At 35.7% G+C, this 27,288-nt stretch overlaps 2 protein-coding genes across 11 annotated transcripts in view; one reads left to right on the top strand and one right to left on the bottom strand.

The window, feature by feature from the left end:
- Nucleotides 1-27,288, top strand: part of LOC126815880 (uncharacterized) — a 298,227-nt gene that overhangs the window by 240,220 nt on the left and 30,719 nt on the right. For 2 of the 7 annotated variants that reach the window (XM_056099355.1, XM_056099362.1), the window contains exon 1: nucleotides 26,000-26,024. The exons of 2 other annotated variants lie outside the window; for them this stretch is intronic. The gene's annotated coding sequence lies outside the window, so the exon portion shown is untranslated. Of the gene's footprint in view, nucleotides 1-25,905; nucleotides 26,025-27,288 lie in introns of those variants that run through there. 3 more of the 7 variants (XR_008787428.1, XM_050541893.2, XM_056099350.1) reach the window with 3 other exon arrangements.
- LOC126815882 (uncharacterized) lies at nucleotides 1,506-26,926 on the bottom strand. Of its 4 annotated transcripts, XM_056099369.1 has the most exons (5): nucleotides 20,173-20,340; nucleotides 9,784-9,912; nucleotides 6,079-6,248; nucleotides 4,843-4,956; nucleotides 1,506-3,262 (listed from the first exon to the last, which is right to left on the bottom strand). In XM_056099369.1, the coding sequence occupies exons 3-5, from the start codon at nucleotides 6,210-6,212 to the stop codon at nucleotides 1,513-1,515; spliced, it is 1,998 nt and encodes a 665-aa protein (XP_055955344.1). In that variant the 5' UTR covers nucleotides 6,213-6,248; nucleotides 9,784-9,912; nucleotides 20,173-20,340; the 3' UTR covers nucleotides 1,506-1,512. The 4 variants fall into 4 exon arrangements, with proteins under 4 accessions (XP_055955344.1, XP_055955342.1, XP_055955345.1 ...); XM_056099367.1 differs by lacking the exons at nucleotides 9,784-9,912; nucleotides 20,173-20,340 and adding an exon at nucleotides 26,776-26,926; XM_056099370.1 differs by lacking the exons at nucleotides 9,784-9,912; nucleotides 20,173-20,340 and adding an exon at nucleotides 20,383-20,448.

Raw genomic sequence — 27,288 nt, forward strand, 5'->3', positions numbered from 1 at the left:
GTTGTATCTTGATGTCTGTCATAAAGTCATCTGGCATGATTTCGATTCCACGGTTGTACGTGCCAAGGAGTAGGGTCGCCTGTCTAACCCCGTGGGGTTTCTCAGGGTCCTCCGGTTTCCTCCCACGGCTAAAGACCCCTACGAGCAAGCGAATGATTGAAATAAAATTGAACCACATGTGACAAAGTACTCTATAACGTTCATCAAATTGAACGATCATTTAGGTGCATATAACTTATTGACAGCTGGTTTTAATAACAGATATTATACACTTTGTTGTACACACGTACGCACTAATTAAAGATATCAATTCCACATGTATATATTTATATCAGTCAGCGAAATTAAGATAACTTGTAAATGCTATATATAGTAATGATCTCGTGTGGTGTGTAGACCCAGTCGAAAGGTATATAAACACTATTTTGTTGGCAGTTAGAGATACGCCAAGAAGAGACACAGACGGTAGACGAGCGGGGAGAAGAGATGAGCAGAGACTGGCGAAAGGTCCATCCGAGTTAAGCCGTTGACGAGACAGAAGGGCGGAATCTTTGAAGTACAGTATAGTCATAAACAATATTAATGTACCATGTTGATGTTTAGTTTAAGTTCTTGGTGTAGTTTAATTCCTGTTGTATTTATGTAACCGCTTTATATTTTGTTCCTGGTGTAAATAAAGGATAACATGTTTAGTTAAACAGATATCTGTTATCATTAAAATAGTGTTACAGTATATGTTAGATCCGAAATGACCTAGTTTGTGTCGAGTGGACTTTAACAACCCCCCCCCCCTCGCTCTCTCCCCCCCTCCCTCTCCCCCCCCCCCCCCCCGGAAGATGTTTATATTTTATGACACATCGTCAGTTTTAGTTCAAAATAAGAGTACGTCGTTGCACTGCTACCCAGGCAAAATTCCCTTAATTGCAAATTTCACTGTGTGTGTGCCAGTCTTCAGTACCCTAGCGCGGAAAAATAGGATATTAGCCCATTACATTTCATTTTATATTTCTTCTTAGTTTGAGTCTTTAACCATCGATTCCAATCCGGTCGCCATCACCAGCATCCAAACATGTAAGTCCATCATTGTTTCGCTTAGTCAATGGTTGCAAGACAGGGGCCTGACAAGGAACAGTGTCTAGTCGTACGGATAGGACAAAACGTGAACGTCCACTGTACACATTGACGTGCACGTTAAAGTACCCTTGGCAGTTAGAATTAGAAATAAGGGTAGGTCATAGTCCCTCATAGCACAGTTCATGGCGTATGCCCATCTTGATTAGCCCCTACGCACAAGCGAATTATGGAAATAAAATTGAACCATATGTTAGTCCCGAAATGACCTAGTTTGTGTCGAGTGGACGTTAAACCCCATTGCTCTCGCTCTCATGACAGAATGGACGTTGTACAGTGCAATGATATATGCAATCGTATATAATTTAATGGGACAAGGGGAGTTAACTCTGATCTATAATAAACGGACCATAAAACCAACAACTCTATAAAGTTTCATGTTTAAAGACATGGCAAATACTTTTCACATAAAAACTTAACACAATTTTGGTCTTTCAAACACGGATCAATCTTGACACAATGCAAAAACACATTGGACATATTAAATGTCTCTCGATATCTTACCCTTTCGTAGTACCAAAGATACGAGCCCTTTAATCGGGCAATCTCACTTTGTTTTGACAAGCCATTAATTATTGTGGGGACTGTTATTTCTATATACACTTGATGGGCAGTAAATACATTCACTAAGTATACAAACTGAGATGCAAAACGTTGAGGAATATAAAAGATATCAGAAGCCTCGTAAAAGACTCTCTTTTTTCCTCCAGCGTTTTCTTCAAGTTGGTCTAGAAAGTCCACGACAAGTCTTTCTCGGTGACTCAAATTCTCAAGTGTTTTCATAGCTTTTTCTAGCGCAACTCGACCTCTACCAGATTTCCATGGCCACCAGTCTGGATTTTTCCATACATCGGGAACAGCAGGCTGTGATAAATTGGCAACACGCATGCTTTCTTGAAACCAAATCTGATCCGTGGGAAGATTATGCAAGTTCCAGATATTCAACAAAACATCGTCTCCCACATGGAGATACCCATCTACGTCATAATGCATTAACATTGCTGTATGAAGACATTGGTATCCTACTTCGCCATTTGCAAAACTGAGAGGCATCTCCACATAGGACACAGGGTATTTTAATGTGTTATAGCCCTCTAGGAAATTTCGTTTATCTTGTCCACAATACAGGATATTTCTAAAGGCGGTTCTATATATTTTTTCGAAATACTCGAGCAATCCGTAATGACCTACTCTATTAAACACGATGACTAGAAGAATGTTGTTGATAACTTTGGATTTTTGTAATCCTAGAGGCTTGAGACACGTTCCTAGCCCCTTTGTGCACATACGAGTAAAGTTTCTGCTGGAATAGGAGTTCTTAGTGGCTGCAGGGTAAAACAAAATGCTATGGGCGGGCTCCAGTGAATTCTTTCCAATTGCTTTATCAACTAATTCTGGTTGACTATACCCGTGTTTCAGAAGGATTTCTAACCATCGAACTATGGACCGATAATCGGACCTTGGTATCATCTTCTTTTCAACCATAAAGTCGCTTAAAGATATCACACATGAGAAAAACGTTGATCTTCTTGTACACTCCCAACTATTAACAGGCGCCATCATTTGCGGAGAGTCTTTTAATTCTTTTAAGGATTTACAACCAGGTTGTTTCCCCTTATCTTCAGAAGCTATAAATGAAGCAGAGTTCCCGATTTCTTGAAGCAGTTTTTGAACCCACAAAGACCATAAAAGCTGATTTTTCTGTAATGGAACAATGGCCCAAAAGGCTTCGTATTGGAACAATATATTGTCTTTAAGCATTGCTTCCATTGTATTGAACGGTAGCAATATCTCTGGTGCTCTATAATCTATGAAGTCCTTGCCCATAGAAATATCAGTTGTCCCGAGAACCTTTTGTAAAGACGCAGTTTTCCAAACGCCGAGTTCGTAGCTATAAGACGGTGCATTTTCCTTTGCCGACGGATTGGGAAAACCTCCATAATATGAAAGCAACGAGAAGTTCGCTGTACCGTTATATCTTAATCCCGTCATATATTTATCATAATAAAATCTATTTAATATTGACCTAGTTTTGTTGTTTAAGTTGGATGATAAATAGATATATCTAGCTCCGTTCTTGATAGCTGTTAAAATTAAATCTTCTAGAGCTGAGGAGGCAAACGGTGCGCACCTGAAAGGAGAGAACTGTCGTTTAACATATCTCAAAACAACTGGGTCATCACAGGACTAATTATCATATACCCCATTTTCCATACCTCCATCATGCAATACTAGAGTTTGGGTTTAACGTGCACTCAAGACAAACAAGGTAATTTCGGGACTAACAGAATGGTTCAATTTTATTTCGATATTTCGCCTGCGCGTAGGGGTCTTTAGCAGGGGGAGGAAACCGGAAAAAAAACCCCACGAGGTTGGACAGGCGACCCCACTCCTTGTCACGTACAGGTAGGAAATCGAAGCCACGCCAGTTGATTTAATGACAGACCTTATGATGTAACGCACACGTGCTAACCCTTTTCCTTTTTTTTGGGGGGGGGGGGGTAGCCACGGTGGCTAGGTGGTTAAGACGCTGGCTCGCTAGCCTGGAGGTCGGGTGTTGGATCCCTGCATTGACCGAGAAAGTTCATCTGGATTTTCCGACGTGGTTTCCCCTTGTCAGTGGTGTAGAACGGAGGGCCTGACAAGGACAGCTGTGTAGTCCTTCAGATGATACGAAAAACCGAGGTCCCGTGTATACATTGGAATGCACGTAAAAGATCCCATGGCAGTTGGAATTCGATATAAGAGTAGGCGATAGTGCCGCTGCCCGGGCAAAATTTCCCTCATAGCACACTGTATGGCGTATGCCCGTCTTCATTAGCCCAGTATAGGAGCAGAACAGTAGGACGTTAAACCCCATTTCATTTCATTTCATTTCATTGCTAACCCTTTTGCCTGGATATATATCGGCGTTTCGGCCTATAGTTTGTCGTATAGGCGTTTTCCGTCTAGTGTTTGTCGTATTGGTGTTTTCCGTCTACTGTTTGTCGTATAGGTGTTTCCGTCTATCGTCTGTCGTATAGGTGTTTTTCGTCCCGAATCAATGATACTTTCCTTGTCCTGTAAAGAAAGCACGGAGATTTGTTATCGGCACATTCAACTCGAGAGGCGAGTGCACAGTCGCTCGACCACCGTGGTCGCCTAATTATTTTAATTAAGCTTGGAATACTTTGCCGCGTGGCTGGTGTTATGACCGCTCAAAACCCACCAGTGGAAGTAACTGATAATCGTCACCACTAACCACTAAGTTTCCTGTAGTTTATAAGAGATTTTACACTGATCTGACATGCTAACGCATTGTAATGAAATGAAATGGGGTTTAACGCCCTAATGTTCTGCATCGAACGGGCGAGTAAAGACGGGCGTACGTCATGAGGGAAATTTTGCTGGGACAGCGGCCTACTTCGACTGTCAAGGTGGTTTTTTTTTTTTAACTTGCATGGTAATGTATACACGGTAGCTCGGTTATTCGTCCCATCCAAACGACTAGATACTGCCTTCGATAGACAGTCCGTCCCGCACCAGGATCGAACCCCGGACCTCCTAGCCACTGAGCCAGTGCCTTAAGCCCTTTTTCAATGCACGCGTGTTCGCCCGCGAAAACGTCGGTCTAATCCAAGGTAATGTAACCGGCGAAAACCCGTACATGCGAAACGGGCCTACTCACTGAGCCACCGTAGCTCCAGCTAACGCATTGAATGATCAACTTACATGTTATTTGAATTAAGAACAAGTACGCTCCAGTCTGTTTTCTGCTCCAGATCATGTAGTTGGTGTGGTTTACTACTTATATCTGTTATTACCCATCTGTCATTTTTCTTTAATCTGGAATGTAACAGAACATTATAGTATAATTAAAAATCAAGCTGCGGCCATATTCACGAAAACTTAATCAAAGTATTTTAAGAAAGCAGCGTTTTCATTGGTGAAAAGCTAAAAACCAATGAAAAGACCCCATACTTAAAATATTTTGGTTTATTTTTTTATAAATACTGACGATGGGCAAATATTATTCATTATTGGTATACGTTCACTAATAATATTTTATTGTTTTATTGTTCAGGGAAATGTTTATCTCTTTCCCGACTAATTTGACTTTCCGAAGTGGTTCCTCTATCTCTATCTCTCTCTGTGGGCTATAATTAGGTGAAACTGTAAATTTATATTCTGTATCGAAACATTATATTATGACATAAATACCTATTATACATTATAAACACCTATTATACATTATAAATACCTATTATGCATTATAAATACCTATTATACAATATAAATACCTATTATACATTATAAATACCTATTATGCATTATAAATACCTATTATACAATATAAATACCTATTATACAATACCTATTATACATTATAAATACCTATTATACAATACCTATTATACATTATAAATACTTATTATACCTATATACATTATATTATAACATAAATACCTATTATTTACTGACACATTATGAATACCTATTATTTACTGACACATTATAAATACCTATTATTCACTGGAACATTATAAATACCTATTATTTACTGAAACATAAATACCTATTATTTACTGAAACATTATAAATACCTATTATTTACTGGAACATTATAAATACCTATTATTTACTGAAACATTATAAATACCTATTATTTACTAGAACATTATAAATACCGATTGTATACTGGAACATTATAAATACCTATTATTTACTGGAACATTATAAATACCTATTATTTACTGGAACATTATAAATACCTATTATTTACTGGAACATTATAAATACCTATTATTTACGGGAACAATATAGATACCTATTATTTACTGGAACATTATAAATACCTATTATTTACTGGAACATTATAAATACCTATTATTTACTGGAACATTATAAATACCTATTATTTACTGGAACATTATAAATACCGATTGTATACTGGAACATTATAAATACCTATTATTTACTGGAACAATGGTAAAGTTGGACTTGAACTGTATTGTTAAATATAACCAGTTATGTAGAAACCATAAAACTATGGTTAAACAGATGATCACAGATACCAACTTTATGTGTCGCTGATAACCCATCGTTTATTTAATACATACCCAATATCTTCATAGACTCTGAATACGACAAGAAAGTTCAATAAATTAATCTCTCATATGTTAGTTTATGTCCACTGAACGTGTTAACCCCTCACCATCTCTCTCTCTCTCTCTCTCTCTCTCTATAAGATATGTGGAATTATGTCATCGATCTATATGTCCATTTTGTTGTGGGTATATTCTAAATCCGATTGAACCCAGGAGTTTGGGAGTGTATTTTGATTTTGTTTTCTTAATTCAATGTTAAAGATACATTATGGGAGATTCGATAACGAGTTGGCAGTTCCCACTATAATAGTTAACCAGCGGCTGCCAGGCAGGATACGCCCACATTTTCGAGAGATGGATAGAGAACAAGCTAACAAGAAAGTGATTTTTCCTACAATCAAGGGCCATAATTCAGGAAATTACAATTCGATATGCGCAAATATTGAAAGGAACTGAATGAACGGCAGCCAATTTGTCTGTCAATTTTGGGCCGATTTTCACGAAATTCGAACTCAGTCGTCCTCAGGGTGTAACGGTGATATAATAATACGTTTTTTAAATCGGATAAAAATTATGACCTCTATAGGATCCACAAGCTAAAAACGCAATTTTTCGTACAATCAGGGGCCATAATTCATGAAGTTAGGGTTCGATATGCACGAATATCGAAAGGAACCGAGATCTTTGGGTTATAAACTTACATTTCAAGTTTCAACAAAATCGGATAAAAATTGTGACCTCTATAGGGTCCACAACCGTGATATACCATTTTCTTACGCTATTTGAGAACGAACGGCGGCCATTTTGTCTGTCAATTTTGGGCCGATTTTCACGAAATTCGAATTCAGTCGTCCCTAGGGTGTAACGGTGATATAATAATACGTTTTTTTAAATCGGGTAAAAATTATGACTTCTATAGGGTCCACAAGCTAAAAACGTGATTTTTCGTACAATCTGGGGCCATAATTCAGGAAGTTACGGCCCGATATGCACGAATATCGAAAGGAACCGAGATCTTTGAGTTATAAACTTACATTTCAACAAAATCGGATAAAAATTGTGACCCCTATAGGGTCCACAACCTTGAAATACCATATTCAAATTACGCCATTTGGCAACGAACGGCTGCCATTTTGTCTGTCAATTTTGGGCCGATTTTTACGAAATTCGAACTCAGTCATCCTTAGGGTGTAACGGTGATATAATAGAACGGTTTTTTGGGGGAGCCTGTTCCTTCTTGTTGTTTCGCAATCCAACGTGGAAACTACACCAAGGTTGTTTTACTTTAATAATATTTATTTCTACATTGCTGGCCACTCAAGTAGTAAAATGATTGACCTATTCGCTGTATCTTCCAGGGAAACCAGTCTGTTAACTCTTTATCCTTCCGCCTCTAAATCATAAATATATACCATAACCTGGCATAAATGTTTACCACGTGCGCGTTGTATCATAAGGCCTGTCACTGAGTCAACTGGCGTGGTTTCGGATCCCCAGTTGTACGTGACAAGACCCCTACGCGCAAGCGAATTATTAAAATAAAATTAAACCATATGTTAGTCCCGAAATTACCTAGTTTGTGTCGAGTGGACGTTAACCCCGCCATTTATCTCTTTCCTTCCAATTCGACATACTGATATACATTGCTATTCCTATCCTTCTAGATTCAGATTCAGATAGATACTTTCATATGTAACACTTTCATAGCTGCAACAACTATTTGCATAGAATCCACTCTCACAGCTCCTGTATCCAAGATTTTGCTCCGACCACTTCAATATCTAAGTTTATGTCGGTCGCAAACCATTTTCGATCTGTTCCACTCAAAGTTTCGGCTTTTACATAAGGTACAATATTTCTTGGGTGGGGTGGGGGTGGGGGTGGGGGACCATTTTCTCTTAACGCCTTTAGACATTTTTTTTCAAAAAAAAAAAAAGGGTTTACTTTTCCGTCCCACATTGTTCGCGACATTCTAACAGATCGTGCACTTGACTTGTTTTTTTTTCTCTCTGTAGTGAAAAACTGAATGCTCAATGCAAAATTGGGCAAAAGTGGGAGCTGGGCAAATAGACAGAATTAACATTAAGTCAATGAGGAAATTAATGGTGGTCTGCCTCCGTTATCCCTTTAAAATACAGATGTGACGCCATCATTTCATGTTGGCGTACCATTATTTCAAATATTAGTCCTACCCAAATGATTTCTTCATTTTCTGAAACAACTATGTCCCTAGTGTTCCAGAAAAAATTTCCCCGCCAATCGGAGTTGAGCAAATTTTTGTACAGCATTTTGAAATTTTGACCCCCTTGGTCAACATAATGAAACTGAAAACCATTTATAACTTCAAAAATATCAATTTTACAGCCTAGAAATATATTATCAACATAGGAAAGTGATACCAAGGAATCCAGAAATTACGTCAAAAGTAACGTACGATGTCACCGTGACGTCAGAATACAAAATGGCGGAACTATGACGTCACTGTGATGTCAAAATTCAAAATGGCGGAGACGTGTTGTGAATAAAGCAATAACAGCAAGCAAATAGACAAGAGGAATATTCTGGACACCATAAAATATTCATTCGGATCATTTGTTCTACCCCGTACCAAATTCATCTTCTAAATCAATGCTGATTTGTTCGATATTGAGACAACCCTCCCCGTGGCATCCTCCACACGCTTCAACACATTTCAAACCATTCTGTGTACAAGAACATGACGAGCATTGGTGTTTCAACGATTTACATTTACACCAGATGAAATTCAGAACGTTGTCTGGTGCTGATGGAAGAACAGTTGCGATGGGAACGTATCTATTATCTATCACTTGCCAACCACAATTCACAGGATCGACGCCATCGTCTAGTTCATCCCAAATTCTAACCTGAACATGAATGCGGTGAGCATGCTGCTCGGCCGCGGCAGCTGTTGGAGGAAGTCTATTGATTTGAATGGAAATTTTTTCAGCAATCATAGCTTTGTACCTTAGGTACCGGACTTTAGTCAGAGAAATCTTATTTTTGTGACCATACATTGACATTGCACAGAATAACCTTTCCCCAGCTTCAGATACTTCGGACTGGGAACTTCCAGGTGAAGCTATTATCTTGCTAGCTTCCTGAAAGATGTCACTGTTCGTATGTTTAAGAAGTCCCAATTTACTGAATCCGAAACAACCAGATTTCCCTCGTCAAATTGTCGTATTTGGTTCATAGCCGTCGAACACGACGATTGGCGAGGGAAATCATTTTACAAATGACCGATAGTTTTCTAAGATGTTGTAGATATTCGTACCCTTATTCCACCTTACAAAAATTAGCAGACCTCCATCAATGACAGTTATTTCACTGGTGAGCGAAGTGTTCGAAACGGGTGAAACGTTCTTGAGCAAATGCTCAGCGAGATCGGACTTGGTTACATGTCGCATGAAAGCTCCTGCAAACAGTGAGGACGGGAAGGCACTCAACTCATATTTGAAGAACTGTTGAATATCTGTACCTGTGCGCTGTGCCACCGTAATACATCTTTGAAAAAGAACTTCTGGTTGCACTCGCACTGTCTTACCTTGAACTTTAACACCTGGCTTCAGGTCCCTCGCCAATCGTCGTGTTCGACGTCTATGAACCAAATATTAAGGATCATCAGCACGAGCGCCGAGCTGCTACGTCTAAATATAGGAGCAGTGACATTTCTCTGAAATTGGACACCACAGTTATCTATAGTCAAGCCCAGTTACTGGCCAACATTGAAAACAAAATCCGTCTAATCATAGAACTAGAATACTAACGGGAACGCCCACCGTGTGACGTCACTACCTTATGTGACGGCGGGCTTCTGACGCTGATATCGGGCACAGCGTACTTCCGGTTTCTGCTCGCACTAACAAAATGCCTGGCGCGAATTGTGTTTTGTTCGGATGTTCCGCCTGCAATAAAAGAAATCGGGGTTGATCATTCTATCGCTTACCCAAAAAAACATAGAGTGGAGAGAGAATCATTACGTATCATACAGTCTACCAGATCAGACCCGATAAATGACAAGACCTTGACAATATGTTCAAGACACGTTGAGCCGGATTATTTCGTTGAAAAAGTAAGTGAAAACTCAAAAGAAATTAATTATGTAGATTCTAGTTGGCAGTCCACCCTGACAACCTACAATGAAACAATGAAGTTAAGTTAAACCCATACTAGCTGAATGTCTGTATTTTCATGTTTGCCCGTTAGATTTTACCCTTTCTTTCATCAAAGTTGTATGCATATAGGTTTGTTTACATTAGCTAGCTAGGCCTAGTCTACTTTCAATTTGTTATGAAATTGACGATTACTACACCCGATGAGTGTGTGACAGCATGACGATTCTCTCTCAACAATCTTCTTTTACTTTAATTTTATGAATTACTAATTATTATTTTTTTTTTAAAGGTCAAAGTTTTAACTGAGCAGCTCCATAAAAATTAAAATTGTATATTTATTTATGACTGACCTTGACCTGTCAAATCCTTTTATTTTTAAATTCCGAAATAATCTTGTTCCCGGTATGAATAATCAACAAGCATGGAAAAAAAATAATTATATCTGAACCTTTTGTTTTGTATGTAGGAACCTTTTTATTTTGATTTTATGAATATTTCAGATGTTTACAAAAATTCTGGGTCCACATATCGAAGATTAAAAGAAGGGTTAGGGAGACTATCAACCTTAATTCTTCTACAGAAAAGCGTAACAACAAAGAAATTGAATCCAAGGAAGTCACCGGTAACTTAAATTTCTGTTAACTTAATTATGAATATGAACATTCGATGTTTCCTTATAAAAGATCAGTATATGAACATTTAATTCATCAATATTAAACAGACATTATGCAAGAGCTAAATCTGTCAATTGCAGGTCTTTCTTTAGGCCTTTAATGTTATCTAAATTATTAATTAGACATTAATTAACTTATCCAGACCATAATCAACGCTCGATGGCATCGCTAGCCTGTGATATATACTGGATTAGAGCCCAGTCTGCTACTTCTGATTAAATCAAAAAATGGATAATCGAGACCATGTTTTTTTTTTTTTTATCGTACCGAGCTTAGTAATGATGATCGAGGCTAGGCCCAAAATTCAATCACTAAATTCTCGGTTCAGAGTGGATCAATTTGACTGAAATTTTCAGCAAATTCCCTTTATATTATCTAGTTTTTAACTATTATAATGAGAACTGCTAGCTCCCTCTGTAATCTCCCATAATTTTATTTATAAATACTTGTATGAATATCCGATTCTTCTTTATATTTACTTTTGTAATTTTTTCGATTTTATTCAGAAACCGAGAAAATTATGAATACATGTATGAGAATCCAATTCTTCTTGTTTTAATTGAATGTTATGATTTTGTCTATTTTATTCAGGGTCCAAGGAAAACCGAGGAAACTCAATGTTTACATATGAACGAAGTAACCTTTCAGATGTTGCAGAAATCATTTTTATGTCAAATGCCTGCTTTGTGGCTATGTCAGTCTTCAAGTGATTATATCTATCTGTTTAAAACTGAAGATAAAAGTGTAACATACCATTTAACCATTGACAAGGACTTGAATTGTGAAGTACAATATAATAATTTTTGTTTCCTGTTCAAATTAAAGTTACATCTATAGATTTACTTATAAGAACTGTTGAGAATATGAAGATATGTAGGGGCATAACATCAAAACATTTACAGTCTTATTCTCAATGTCAGCCTACAACTGTAATATATATTAGACAGGTTGATCTTTTCATGAACACAAATAAGTCAACATATAAATTACGAAAGCTGTGTACTTGCTTCTGTATGTAATAGTTTTGTTGAGGACACTCAAAAAGAAATTTGTTTAAGTTGTCGACAGATTAACAGAGATTTACAGAGAAAGTAAATAGCAATAATAATAGTTTATTTCACATATATGGCTACATAGCACATTGCATATTCAGATTTTGATTGACAATATATAATTCAAAGAATCAATATTTACATACTTGTAAATGTAATTTACAATTCAAAAATAGCTTAGCAATAATATATAGTTGCCATATAAACGAGCAAAAAGTGGTAGAATATAATCATGTGGTACGAATTTGATTTAAATGTAGATTTCACTCCATTTTGATTTATTTCTTCCAACTGACTCCACTCCACATAGATTTGAGGTCAAATGAGAAGTAAAAGAGTTAAACTGTGATCAGTTTGCTGCAAATATTTCACACAATGAAAGTAACAAAAACACAGATTATACAGATAATTTCATACAACAAAATAGAAAGTGTATAATTAAACTAAATATTTCCTGGCTCTATTGGAATTAATATCGATATTGGAAGTATAAAAATATAAATGTGATTGAATCTAGGATTAAATCTAGAACTTAATCAGCAGTGTTCTACAGATTTTTTATTTCTTGTTATTACTGTATTGTAGATAATAAGTAATGAAAAGAAAACAAGGCCCCAAGTTCACAAAGCATTCTCAGTCTTAAGTTAAGGTTTTACTCAAAATTGTTTGTCTTATTTTAACTTAAATATAGCACTTTACTAACTATTGTTGTTTTAATGTAAATATATCAATAAGAAACTATGTGCAAAGTTTTGTGTTTCTGGATCAAAGATATTTCTCAAAACAGTGATTGAAAGTTGAGCAAATTCTTAAGTCTGGGAATGCTTTGTGAACTTGGGGCCAGGTTGATAATTGTAAACAAAATATATCGAGACGCAATGAAATAGCACCTCTGAGATGACGTGGCATAACTTTGCACCTTCCACAGTTGCACAAAACCTAGCTTTTTAAAAGCTGCATTATATACCCCACGTGTGTACCAGAAAAATCAACATACTGATTCTGTTGGGTTTAATTTTTTTGATTGAGAATTGTTCGGGGTGCGTTTACACAATCTTCAAAACATTCTCACATGTTATCGTAATATGATGTTGTTACATCCTTAATTGCAAGATTAAAGCAAATCTTTAAAACAAAATTGAGCTGAAAAGTACTAAGTAGGGTGTTAACCCTGGATTTACTTCTAAACAAGATTTACATTCATCCATTTATAAAAGTGATGTATTATTTTTATTGCATCTCAGTATAAAATATTAACAATGATAACAAAATTTATACAAATTTTATACAGGTGCACTACTTGTAATGTGTGAGCTTTATAAATGTATTAAATTATTCTTAAATATACATTATGTAAGATTTTGATAAAGAGCTAGCCATTCTTGCTATAATAGTTCGAAGATAAATAATGTAAAATGAATAATTTGAAAATTTCATTCAAATTACTCTATTGCGAGCGAAGATATTAGCCTTTGAAGGCCTTTGAAGGTTTGACAAGACGTGTGCAATAATTTCAACCATCATACTGGTTGTTCGAAGTAAAGTCCCACTCCTCCATTTTTAGCTTAAATCAAAATATGGCTGAACTGTTCTAATCTATTTAATATTGGAGAAATCCGATGCTATCGAGAGTTGATTAGGGCCTGGATAAGTTAATTAATGTCTAATTAATAATTTAGAAAACATTTCAGGCCTAAAGAAAACCTGCAATAGGCAGATTTAGCTCTTGCATAATGTATGTTTAATCATTATTATCATAAGCTTATGGATTTTTTTGTGCATTTCTATTTGCCTTTAGTGTTTATCAATGGTCATTATCTGTTAAATTCACAAGTTTTATTTAACAAGCATCACTGTCATGTGAATAAAATATCTTTGAACAGAGCCTTGGATCATTCCAACCACATATTGTTGTTCTTGTTTTTTAAATTAGTTATCTTGAAAAGTAATTTAACCATTTGTTCCAAATGATGATAAACTTATACTAGAAAATGCACAGGCAGATGAACAGTTTTGATGTATAATATTCCTTGTTGGGGTTAAACTCGATTGAGGTTCGGCAAACCCTTGGGATCATGTGAACATCAGATCATTTTTCATATAACCACTACTTGAACTTTCCCATAAAATTAAACTGGATTAGTTTGAATCTTAAAAAGAAAATAAATAACAATGAAAACAACGTAAATAAAAACCAAACAAAATCAATAGCTATGAATTAAAATTACCAGTGTAAATCTGTACACAACCAAAGACAGGGTTGGAGGTTATAATTTCCCTCACAATTTTATCTAATTACGAGCTTGATACCAAATTAATACAGTTCTTTAAAGGCTCAATACCACTCTTGTTGTAACTGAATAATATGTCCCAATCTTTATTCTGGTCAACAAATTTAACTATTTTAGAATATTTCAATTAATTGATGATACAAATTTCATCTTAACACACCTTATTTAAAAAATTTGAAAAATTCAACATAATGGTTTGAAACGTCTAACGTAAACCTTTTCAAATGAAACTTCGATTTAAAAATATTTTCGAACCCTCTGGACAAGTAAAATAGGATGTAATGGATAATTTACACAACAGGTCGGACACTTAAACATCTAGTACTTAGATAGAGATATTATTTATTTTCTGGAGCTTTCAAGCCAGCAAGAGTGTTATTGTCCCTTTAAAGTAAATATTATACAAAATAAAAGAAACTGTTCCAAAGCAATTTGGGATCACGTGGCTAAGTGGGTAAGACGCTGGCTCGCTAGCCTGGAGGTCGGGTGTTCGATCCCTGCATTGGCCGAGAAAGTGATGCAGTACGGAGGGCCTGACAAGGACAGCTGTCTAATCCTTCGGATGATACGAAAACCCGAGGTCACCTGTATACATTGGAATGCACGTAAAAGATCCCTTGGCAGTTGGAATTCGATATAAGAATAGGTGATAGTGCCGCTGCCCGGGCAAAATTTCCCTTAAATCACACCTTATGGCGTATGCCCGTCTTCATTAGCCCAGCATAGGAGCGCAGAACAGTAGAACGTTAAACCCCATATCATTTCATTTCCAAAGCATTTTGATCGTTTGAGAAGAAAAAAAATATATAGACATGATCGAGACTATAATGAGTTTCAAAACTTGCCCATTTGCTACGAACACTATGTGGCTATATGTATGTATGTTGTATATGTAGAAAACTTACGGATGCTACTGGAACGACAGGTTGAGATGTCTCAAACAAATCTTTAGCAAAGAAAAGCTGTAGTAAAGAATAAACATTTTTTTTTTATAAACAATATTTTTATTCAAGATGTCTGAATGGGATTGGGGAACAGGCTTAGCCTATGTAAAACCCCTCGTTATAAACAGGAAAAGGGCACTGGGAAACCAGCCAAAACTGGCACGGACATGCCATAAGGCTAACAACAATATACACAAAACAATAAATAAAAATAATAACAAGTCCTAAATAAAATGTGAATGTCATCATAATTTATTAATAATAATTTTATAATATGTAGTAGAAAATGATACACAAACGTGTGTTCGGATAATTTAATGTCCGAAAATAAATGGTTTATACTCCCGATGGTATGTTATATAACTAATTTTAAAAAAACTCATTAAAATTATGAATAACTTACATCTATTACACCGTCAAGTTCTTGAAATTCCAGGGCGTCGTACGCTTCTGCCATGTTGACATACGGCCGGAAGTTACTTGTGCCTTATTGACTTTGCGCATGCGATGTACAGCATAATTGTGTCATCACCGTTATACGTCACCGAGTGGGCGTTCCCGTTAGTATTCTAGTTCTATGGTCTAATCAATCAGGTAGTCAACGATCTTGAATTTTGACATCACAGTGACGTCATAGTTCCGCCATTTTTTGTTCTGACGTCACGGTGACGTCGTACGCAAAGCCGTGTATAGGGAAATTTACGACAACTCATTTACAGGCGCCATTTTGGTGTCCCAACTATAACGCCATAAAAACTATGACGTCATGGCGTCATATAGCTTTACTTAACAAAACGTTTTATTTTTTTCTTGGTATAACGTTTTACGGGCTACAATTCATCCTAAACAATTTGCAAAAGAAACCAATGCAGTTTGGTTCAATGATAAATATGTCAGACGAAATCATACTCAAAATCGGCCAAAATGACATGATTAACAGAATTCAATTGGGTGTTCTTCAGGAATTTTCGGAGAGCGATATCTCGTAATCAGAGTATTTTAGTGGTGGTGGGGGGGGTGTAAATAATTTCTTTTTAAATTCTTCAAACACAGAGTGGTTATGCAAGCGAAATGTGTGGAAAAATTGAATTTGACAAACATCAATAAAAAAAATGTATTTGTCATTTGGTGGCGGGCATTTCTTTCAATATGACTGCCAAATTTGGTAAAAGAATATCACTTTAAAAAATAAAAATAAAAATGAAAAAAAAAACAACATTAATTTGGTAATAAAAGGGCAGATATAATCTCAAAAATTTAATTTCGAGAAATCTTGATGGTAGAAATTCACAATGGCTGGCAAAATGAAATCCAAATTGGTGGAATTTTAATTAATCGTCATTTCTTTCCGCTGGGTATGACTTTATGTGGTATATTAATCCCGAAATGACATAGTTGCTCTTAAATGAATATATTGTTAACGCGCTTTAAACATCAAGATGCAATAGACTTGGTGTGAAAAATTTTAGGTACATTGAAATGTTGGCAGTAAAGATAATATCATAGTTTTTAGTTACACATTGTTAACCAACCGCCCATAGATCCTTTAATGATAATAAATCATATACTTTATTCAGCTCGAAGCAATATTTAAAATGATTAGATGCAGTTCGTTTAACTTGAATGTAGATATTATATCTATGTTGCATATATAGGACCTTTCCGTTGAAACATATCATAGAAGTATCTTATTTCATAGTTTTACGTATTTGTCGACATTATAAAGGTGTACTTGTTCTATTGTTCCATTCAGCCTATGTATTTTCTTGTTTCACTTGACTAAACAACTAAACAAAAAATTTTGTAGGAATGTATAGAGGCTTTTATAGATTGAACAAAAAGCTGATAAATATTGAGATGTGTGGAACATGTTCGGGGCGATTTGTAACAAATCTCAGACACGATATATATTTGATACTAGTTGAGCATCAGAACAACATGATTATTTCATTGGAAATGGGGCGCAAATAGCCAAAAGAGTCGGATAAACTCTAAACCAACTGCGTCTCCTTCACTGGGCCCCTTCAATGTCTGTCTACCTGTGGAATAACATGTACATTATTTGTATCTGTTAAATTTGTGCGGTTTATATATTAGATTAATATTATTATTTACTCATGGGCGGGGAGTGATAACGTCTTACCCCAAACAAATTGCAAAAGAAACCAGAAAGTTTCGGAGAGCGATATCTCGTATATCAGTAATGTCACTGATGAAATATATGCCCGAGACACATGTCACGCTTTATTTAAATTTTACCGATTTTACACCGATTTTAAAAATATTTATCCATTAGTCAATTTAAAGAAATTTCTATTTTCGAAAAATTGATGATACAATTAATGATCGATGACAGAAAACTGACACACAATCCGGAATGACTCCAGACCAAAAATCATGGAATTTCAGGCATTTATTTTGCCGGCTAGAAGGCAAAAAGGTTGTATCTCCCAAATTACTATTTACATTTACATTTTTCACTTTACCCGTCTGCACAAAAAATCTGATTTTTAAAAGCGTATGCAATTTAATAGCGCTTTTATTTGGTGTATCTTTTATTTCACTTTCTTACGAATTAGACTATTCTTATAACAATAATGTGCGCTTTCTGCATAATAATAATAATAATAATAATAGTTTGTTTAGCTATACTTTTCGTTTAAAAAATGTATTCGATGACACATATCTATATACATCCTTGTCGGGGGCAGCCAACTTCGACACAACAATATGATAGGACATAAAATAGATAGTGAGTAGGTACAAATACTTGGGACCCAAGATGGCGTCTTACTACACTTGAGGTCATATTTTCTTGACGTCATATGAAATTTCTGGCTTCACAGTTGTCGCAACTTTATCTATATACGGCTTTGGTCGTACGTTACTTTTGACGTCATTTCTGGATTCCTTGGTATCACTTTCCTATATGTTGATAATATATTTCTAGGCTGTAAAATTGATATTTTTGAAGTTATAAATGGTTTTCATTTTCATTATGTTGACCCAGGGATGAAAAGTTCAAAGTGCTGTAAAAATTTTCGCTCAACTCCGATCCGCGGGGAAAATTTTTCTGGAACACTAGGGACATAGTTGTTTCAGAAAGTGAAGAAATCATTTGGGTAGGAATTTCTTCCCACAAAGCTGGATTTGTCACCTTCTCCAACCAGCCTATATGGAGGTCGGGTGTTCGATCCCTGCATTGGTCGAGAAAGTTCATCCAGATTGTTCAGCGTGGTTCAATCTGAGTAAATATTAGCCTGGATTAAGACCGTGAGAAATTTGGTATTTTAGTGAAAATGCAATTAAAGCATCGTTATTTTAATGAGATGTTATGTTAAAATCAATAAAGTTTATCAATCGATATAATCAATTAATCGTTTCAGCAAAGACTATCTTTTCATTTAATAAATATTTAATGGCTAACATACCATTTTACCAGATTAAGTTAAACATACATTATGCAATAGCTAAATCTGTCTATTGCAGGTCTTTCTTTAGGCCTGAAATGTTTTCTAAAGTATTAATTGGACATTAATTAACTGATCCAGGCCTTAATCAACTCTCGATGGCATCAGATTTCTCCGATATTAAATAGATTAGAATGGTTCAGCGATACTTTGATTTAATCAAATATGAAGGACCGAGACTTAGCTTCGATCAACCAGTACGGTGGTTGAAATTATTGTACACGTCTGTCAAACCTTCAAAGGCTAATATCTTCGCTTGCAATAGAGTAATTTGAATGAAATTTTCAAATTATTCATTTTACATCATCTACTTTCGAACTATTATAGCACGAATGGCTAGTTCTTTATCTAAATCATACATAATGTATCTTTAATATTATCTAATAAAAGCGTAGCTTTTTGATTTTGCGAAGTAAATCGGCTGCATGTAGGAAAAATAAATACGCATTCAAATATACCTTACCAAGGCCAGAAGAAAATTGTACATTCGAACCTCACCCAGGATATTAACCTCGATAATACAGCATGAAATATAGGCACAACACACATAAGCGCAAAGGCCCCGAACTCGATGGGAATTTGAAGGTGATATTCACACGTAAAGGCCAATTTGACTGGTCAAGGCCAAACAGTCGTTTATAGAACAAGATGGCTTAGCGCATAAATGGAAATATACGAACATTATTATGAAACAGCGCTAGACAGGAAGCCTAGTGTGTCTGAAGAGGTCTTAGTTTCTTGCTATGCAAGTCTAAATAGTCAACCAACAAAATGGCGGATAAACGTATCTCAAACCAGAAACTTAAAAGTTCGGTAAAATGAAAAGTCCTTGATCGATTCGGCTGAAATTTGATGTGGGGGCATCGCGAGCCCCCCTGAACATCCCCTGACAATGGCAAGTCAATGGTAAAGGTGCGAAAGTTCAATGACCCCGCTCCATGGCTATACTATTCAAAAAAAGTAGGGGATATTTGATTTTTAAGTGTTATTAAAGTGCCGATCTGTAGCATGCCAAGGGCACGTAACCTTTCATTTTGGGTAAGCCGACGCATATCAAAATTTGTTTTCTGGTCACTAAAACAATTAAACTGATGTTTCCACCCTGGAATTCAATGCCACAATGACTGTAACATTCAAAGTCAGAGTCGTGCAAATCTTGGGTTGGACCCCCATGATGATCCCAAGCATCACCTGCATTCCATGCGGTAGCTATTGGTGCGTTTGGGCGTCACATGTAACTGGAAATGTTTCTTCTGTTAGATTCTATAGTGACTTTTTTCGTAGTCATTTGCATATTTTAGTATTATGCCCCCAAAATCAAATATCCCCTACTTTTTTTGAATAGTATATATACATGTACATAAAAAATATGTTAATAATGGTCTACCTGATTCGAATATAAAGTATTTGTAGCCCCACTTTTACTCCTACGTATCCATTCATTCGATTCGATTCTGATGTTAATTTTGACAATGATTGACACTCTACATGTTTAGTAGAATATATCGAGGTTTATTATAGTCACTATAATATTTGTCAACTAGACACCGCGTAAAGCATGTAGTCTTGACTGTCTATGTCATCTGTTTTTACTTACCTTGGAGTGGATAGACATCGGTAATATAGACTCTATTTTAACAGGTTTTTTTCACCTCGAGGCATCTTTTCCGCTTGACTACACCCATTGTTATACGTCACGTCCACATTCTGTGTGTGTGTACGAATCAGTTGAATATTTACAGAGATTATACAACATGATACAAATGAGTCCTGGCCAACATAGGCCTATGAGACACTACAGATAAAACATTAAATGATATGATATATAGCAATAAATACCGGTAAAACAATTAATTACGTAATCACATTTATTGAAAATATCTATTCAAAATCATAAAATTCCATACTATATCCAAAACTATAAGGCAAAAATAGAGCTAAAACAAAGTATGTATATAAAATACCTATTCTAATAATAGAATTTCATCCAATATGTTAAAAAAACAATCATAAAAAATTATAAAAGTAAACGTTTTGAGTCAATCACAGAATTTAAAACTCTACAGTGTTTTTCAGGATGTTTCGTCTATTTTTCATTTTGTCTAAGAAAATTCCAATATGGCATTCAATGGGATTTATTAAAATATATAGAAACTGTCATATGTGGCTAAAAGATTAAAATCTTGATTTTTTAACTTTAATAAAAGTTCTGATCGTAGGTCATTGTAACACGGGCATTGGGCTATAAAATGGAATTCATCTTCAATCAGGTTTCTATCACAAAGTTTGCATAGTCTTTGTTCTAGTGGAGTTGGGGGGGGGGGGGTGTATATCGGCCAGTCTCTATTGCGATCGGGAAAGAACCACTTCTCAGGTGACATATCAATCTCCTTTGGTATCTGACTACATGTATATACTTCTTATCTTTACCAATTTCTTTTAAAACAGTTCTCAAATTTGATTCCTGCCTAATTTCTTCTACTGACTTGTCATTTTCAATATAAACACTATTATAGGTTGGCGCGTCTTTCAAACATCTTTTTCTTTTCATAACCTTGAGTTTGTTATCAGGGTTAATTAAACTCACTGTGACTAATCCTGGTTTGGTGTTTCGTGAAGTTGGGGTGCGTTGGTGGTGAACTCTACTCTTTAGTTTCTTTCGCTCAACATGACTAATGTTAATGTTCGAGAGTTGAAGACGTCCCTGACTAATTTATTCACTTTATCCAACAATAACTCTTCAGTTTCTCCTTCGCATGTTTCTAAGTTTTGAACTACGAAGTTAATGATCTTGATCCCTCTTTTGTCACACTTTCCAAAACTTTAAATTTATTTTCAAAATCTGTCCTTACTTTCACTATCTCTGAGTCTATTTGTTTTTAAACAGTTTCCTTCAGATCCTCGCCAGTCTTCTTCTCTAGACGGCTCAGCTAACTTTTCAATTTAGCATCAATAATTTTTGAGTGTTTATTTTCTAGATTTTGCACCATACTTTCAGTCAACTGGCGATGACTAAGACTTATCTTAGAGTTTATTTGAGTGCCTAGTTCAGCAACCATGCTAACGAGTTGATTAAATTGTGACGTTTCAGCTTTACTTTTTTATACATTTTGATTTCTTAGCGTTATTATCTTCTTTCTCTTCATTAAAAACGCTATCTTCGTGTGTTCTCTTCTGACTACACAGTCTTGTAGAATGAGTGTGACTAGTTTCATCAGCAAGTGTAGTTGGGGTCACAGTGTTTGTCATCACATCCTTTACATACGATTCAGAAGTCGATAAATCCATTGAATCGGGGATATCCATTGATTGAACGAAATTATCCATATTTATGTTACTATTTTTTTGTCACTAATCTGTAATAGATTTCTTTCATATTTAATGGAGATATGCAATATAAGCTATTTAAATATGGCGCGACTCTTAACTTTTTTTTGTTGCACGGATGGTTGGGTGACCCGAGCACTTCAATTTAGCTGAAGAGGTGTTGACTGTGCAAAGACGAATTTCTCAATGAAGACGAAACAGGCCCGGGCACTCTGGGAGCACATGCACGGGGCAAATATTCACTATATAGGCCATGCACGTGGTATTGTCACAACATCAAATGGTAAATAAAGACATGTTAAAAAATATTCTCATCACGCGTTTGTCTTAAGATATTATTGGATCGCTAACTACGTTAAAAATTCTAAAAATTATTGTCGTTTTTATTTTTCAATTTCGCTATTTATTTACAGAGTGCTGTCGTTTAGTTTCGGCGATTTCACATCTCCCAATTACTCGTGTTCGGCAAGATAAGAGTACAACCGGTATTTTTCTTTTAATTTTGCAAGGTTCGTGAAATAGTCGTTGAATTGCCCAAGACGACTTTTGCCAAGTTAGGAAATTTAACAAATTGTTTCGTATTTTAAATTTGCTACCTGGAATTAATCAAAACGAAAGGTAGCCTCTATTGACCAGATTTACTGTTCGAGACTATTTGCTTTTAAGGTTAAGGGGAAACAAATATTTTTTTGTTTTGTTTAGGTATTGACCGACGGACTCGTTTTAATTTTTTGTCAATCGATTCAATGAATTACTATCCAACATTGGTTTGGGCGATCACTGTGATCTTGGTACAATAACTAAACTTCCCTTTGTAATAATTACAAAAGCTATAGTACTAGGAATCATTAATAAATTTCCGACCAATACAGAGCACCAGTCTATAATTACTGCTTTACATGACGACAGCGTGACGTTTCATGAAAACGGTATTTGAAGTAGGCTGGTCAGACTGAAAACAAGGAGTAATGGTATCTTAATAAAATTATACCCCTTTTTCCCCGGGATAGTGGACAAGACACCATCGGCAGATACCAGCACGATACATTTAATAAATAGAGAGACACAGACATCTGTCGATGCTACAACTTTGACCAAGTTAAATAGAAAAAAAAAGAATTTATTAAGCAGGATCAATAGGTATACAAAAACAATTTTGCGTTTAAAAAATCGACTAAGGAAGACCTCAAAAGAATTGATTCGCGCGAAGGCTAATAATAATAAAGTTTTGGCAAATAAAACAGCTGGTTGTAAGTCCCAACCTCGTGGGGAAGACGTAATTTTGTATGATGTCGAAAATCAAAGATACACTTCAGAATGCCATAATTTCGTCATGCAACTAGAAAACCTCAACGTTTCCGATAGGAACGTCGACGCGGTTATAACCGCATGTTTGGCTGTCGCGGGACTCAAATCTAATTATATTCCAACAAAAACTACAGTTCAAAGAATATCATGTGAGCGCGTCGATGTATCTTTAAAACATGTTTCGGAAACCCTAAAGTCAGCGAAAAACACCACTTTATATACGGACGAAGCTACAAAATTTGGCTCTAAATTCGGTACATATGCAATAACCGCTGACTCAACTCATACGCCAATTATTATTGGTCTTCGAAATATGGCTGATAAATCTGCGCAGCAAACTACTCTTACAACTTTAAATGAAATTTTGGCAGATCTTGATGATGTAGCTGGGCCCATTAGTAAATCTGTTATTTTCGAAATTAGAAATACAATGTCAGACAGAGCCAGCACCGAAAAGCTTTTTAACACTTTATTTGCACAGTATAGAGGCAATGTTTGTTCTAAATTAGTAGAAAACTGGTCAGATTTATCAGATTCAGAGCGAAATATTCACCTAAATATAAATCATTTCTTTTGCGGTCTTCATCTACTAACTGGGTTGGCCGATAAAAGTGCGTCTGAATTTAAGAAATTTGAGGAAATGCATTTTAAAACGTATTCGGCCAAACGTTTAAAACCGCGTCTTCATTTTTGCCAAACGAACATGGGTGTGTTCGTTTGATTCGGACCATCTGTAAAGCCTTTACACAGGGTGGGGACGAAAAGTCGGGTTGTTATTTACCTTTTAAGTTGTATCTCAAGTCCCTTGGGATTTCAAAATTACCGCTAACGCCATTTCATGGTAACCGGTTTAATATAATTTTCCACAATGCCGCAATTGTAAATTATATGGCCAAGCATATAACAAATTTTCTTAGTGATTTTGGAACAGAAAATAGATTGACCTAAAGCATGTTTTTAGATATTAAAATTCCGCTATTTCATATCGAGTGCCAGGCTTTGGGCTTGATAGATAAATTAATTACTGCTCCACTTTGACGCATATTAGAAAGCGGCATTAATGCACTTGACACGAAAACTATTTATCAGAAATGACATGATTTTTTCGAAAACCCGAATATTCAAAACTTTGTGGAAGGTAAATCACACCCATTTGAATCCCTAATCAAAATTGAAAACGAGTCGGTCCTTTCTAACCTGACGAAAATTAATTCCGATTTAACTCTTAATACAACCCTGATCCATGTTTTGAAAGTCCTCTTTGCCGAGTTCAGAAAGTACATTGCAAAAATTTTACTTGAATATCGAGATGACTTTAATCCTTCGTGTTCGAGTTCTGCCATGCCTCACAACAAATTACCAGAAATCGTGTTCAGTCATCTCGATAGAGTAATGAGGATCGCGCCCTCGTCTAATATTTTTGGCAACGAAGCGTCCATTTTATATAAAATGAATAAATCTGATGAATGGCTAAAAAATCTTTCACCTGTTAAACGTAATTTGGTCTTAATGGATGCTCAAACGATAACTAAAAATCAACTTTCTAAAGACGGGAAGAAATCGAAAGAAAAAAGCTAGCGGTGCTTTTAGCGAAAAAGAATGAATTAATAGAAAAGGGGAAACGTGAGATTAGGAGAGAAAAAAGCCCAACAACAGAAATTGTCGGCGTGGGTCTTTGGAAAAGTAAAGAGGGTATGGAATATGGGCTTTTACAACTTACAGATAGGGAAATGAAATAGGCACTGAAGGCACAGCTCCGGTTTCGTAGGTATGTTTTAAATCAGCAAGTTTCCAATAAGTCTATATTTTATTTTTCTGTCGCCGTAAGGAACACTCGATTCCAGTTTTAAAAGAAAATTTGCAAAAATTATTTGACCTGGCTGATCCTACCTAACCGAAAAAAATTTTCAATGCCCCTTTTTAGCGGTTATAAAAAATACTATTTCTTCATTCTTCGTTTCTAATTTATTTGTCAATCCGGTCGGGTCTTCGATCCCTGCATTGGCCGAGAAAGTTCATCCAGATTTTCCAGCGTGGTTTCCCCTTGTCAGTGATGCAGGGCGGAGGGCCTGACAGGGACAGCTGTGTAGTCGTTCGGATGGGATGAAAAACCGAGGTCCCGTGTACACATTGGCGTGCACGTAAAAGATCCCTTGGCAGTCTGAATTCGATATAAGAGTAGGCCGTAGTGCCGCTGCCCGGGCAAAATTTCCCTTATAGCACACTGTATGGCGTATGCCCGTCTTCATTAGCCCAGTTTAAGAGCAGAACAGTATGAACGTTAAACCCCATTTCATTTCATTTATTTGTCAATCCAGACGTCCGAGCAGACCGACATTCCCACACTTTTCAGAGTATTTTAACAAATCATTATTTAATAACTGTTTTCTTTAAACCAATCGGTTAATTTTCGGGTAGCAATTTATTTTACAAGATACGCCTACTACTGTAGATCTCCTTTGACACACTCTAAGTATGTCCCAAGGGGAACAATTGAGAATCTACCATTATGTTTATTACAGATTAGTTCGTCTGGTAAATAATGACTATGTATTATTTACTATCAATCGATTTGTGAAATGTCGGAACAGATCGTGTTTTTGGGTAAGATTTGAATTATGCTTTGTTTGATATAGTGAATACACCTGCGCCGGTTACCTCAATTTTTAACCTATTTTTCTTTGGGGAAAACCTGTATTTCTGTACATAATATAAATGTATTTGATTTAGGCGTGTTGTAATAGACGACATACCGTTACGAAAGAAGATCTAACATACAGGCATGTTGATTTAGAGGGCGTTGGTCACGATGAGATGTGTTTTTGTTAATGTTATCGATCGCTCTCAGTCCCTATAAAGTTAAAAGAAATACAATAAGGAACGTGATCCCGAATTTGAATTTGTTCTTAATTATGTATCTTCAACTTTGTATTCACTTATTCCAACCCAGCATCAAAATGTCAATGTACATCTCAAATCTGTACATAACTTGATCAGCTATTGCATATTTTTCATTCGGGTTGATTAAAATAGTCTGTCATTATTTATTTAATACTCTAATTATTCCATGAAACTTTTCGTCAATAAACATACTTCCGAACATTATTTCTTAAATGGGACATCAAATATAAAGTTACAAAGGCATATTAACATATAAATACCAAAATCGACCTATTTGTCTATGGATATACAGAAAATATAAATAGATTGGTCTAATATATCTACAAAAACGTAAATAAATTTAAATTGGAATGCACACATTAATTACACGGTAGAGTAGTTCATGCACAGAACAAAAATAAAAAAAAAACGAGCTTAAATTGGTTCTTATTTTAACAAATATGATAAGACTTACCATTAAAATCATCATTCATGAACAATTAAACTATTGCCAAGTTGGATATTTGTGTGATTTAACCATTTGAATGGGACTTTCTAATATATGGAAAAGTTGATCGCCCAAGTACCGTTACAGCGGTAGATTTTTTCATCAAAAAGAGTTATGTTTCTTGGTCACATCAAAGTTTCAAATTTTGCTCTGAAAAACGAATACTTAATTTCCGCAGTCGGGATTCTTCGTTTTTTTACGTTCGTACAATTAACGATTGAATTTAACATTTGTACGCGTGTGCAACTCTTAGTTAGAGAGAGTGGTTGTCTGTATTATCAGTTACCTTGAGCTGATTTTTTTTAACATTTATATGCAATAGACTATAGTATGGGGAATATGGGGAATTTCGTGGTTTACAAACCCAATATGCAGAGGGTGCTTGTCGTACTCATATTGTAGATGTTAAATATCCTTTGTTTTGTTTCAAATAATTATCATTCACATCAATGATTCTGTTATTAAAAACAACCGGCATGA

This window comes from Patella vulgata, chromosome 3 (assembly GCF_932274485.2).
Source record: "Patella vulgata chromosome 3, xgPatVulg1.2, whole genome shotgun sequence".
Classification (NCBI taxonomy): Eukaryota; Metazoa; Mollusca; class Gastropoda; family Patellidae; genus Patella; species Patella vulgata.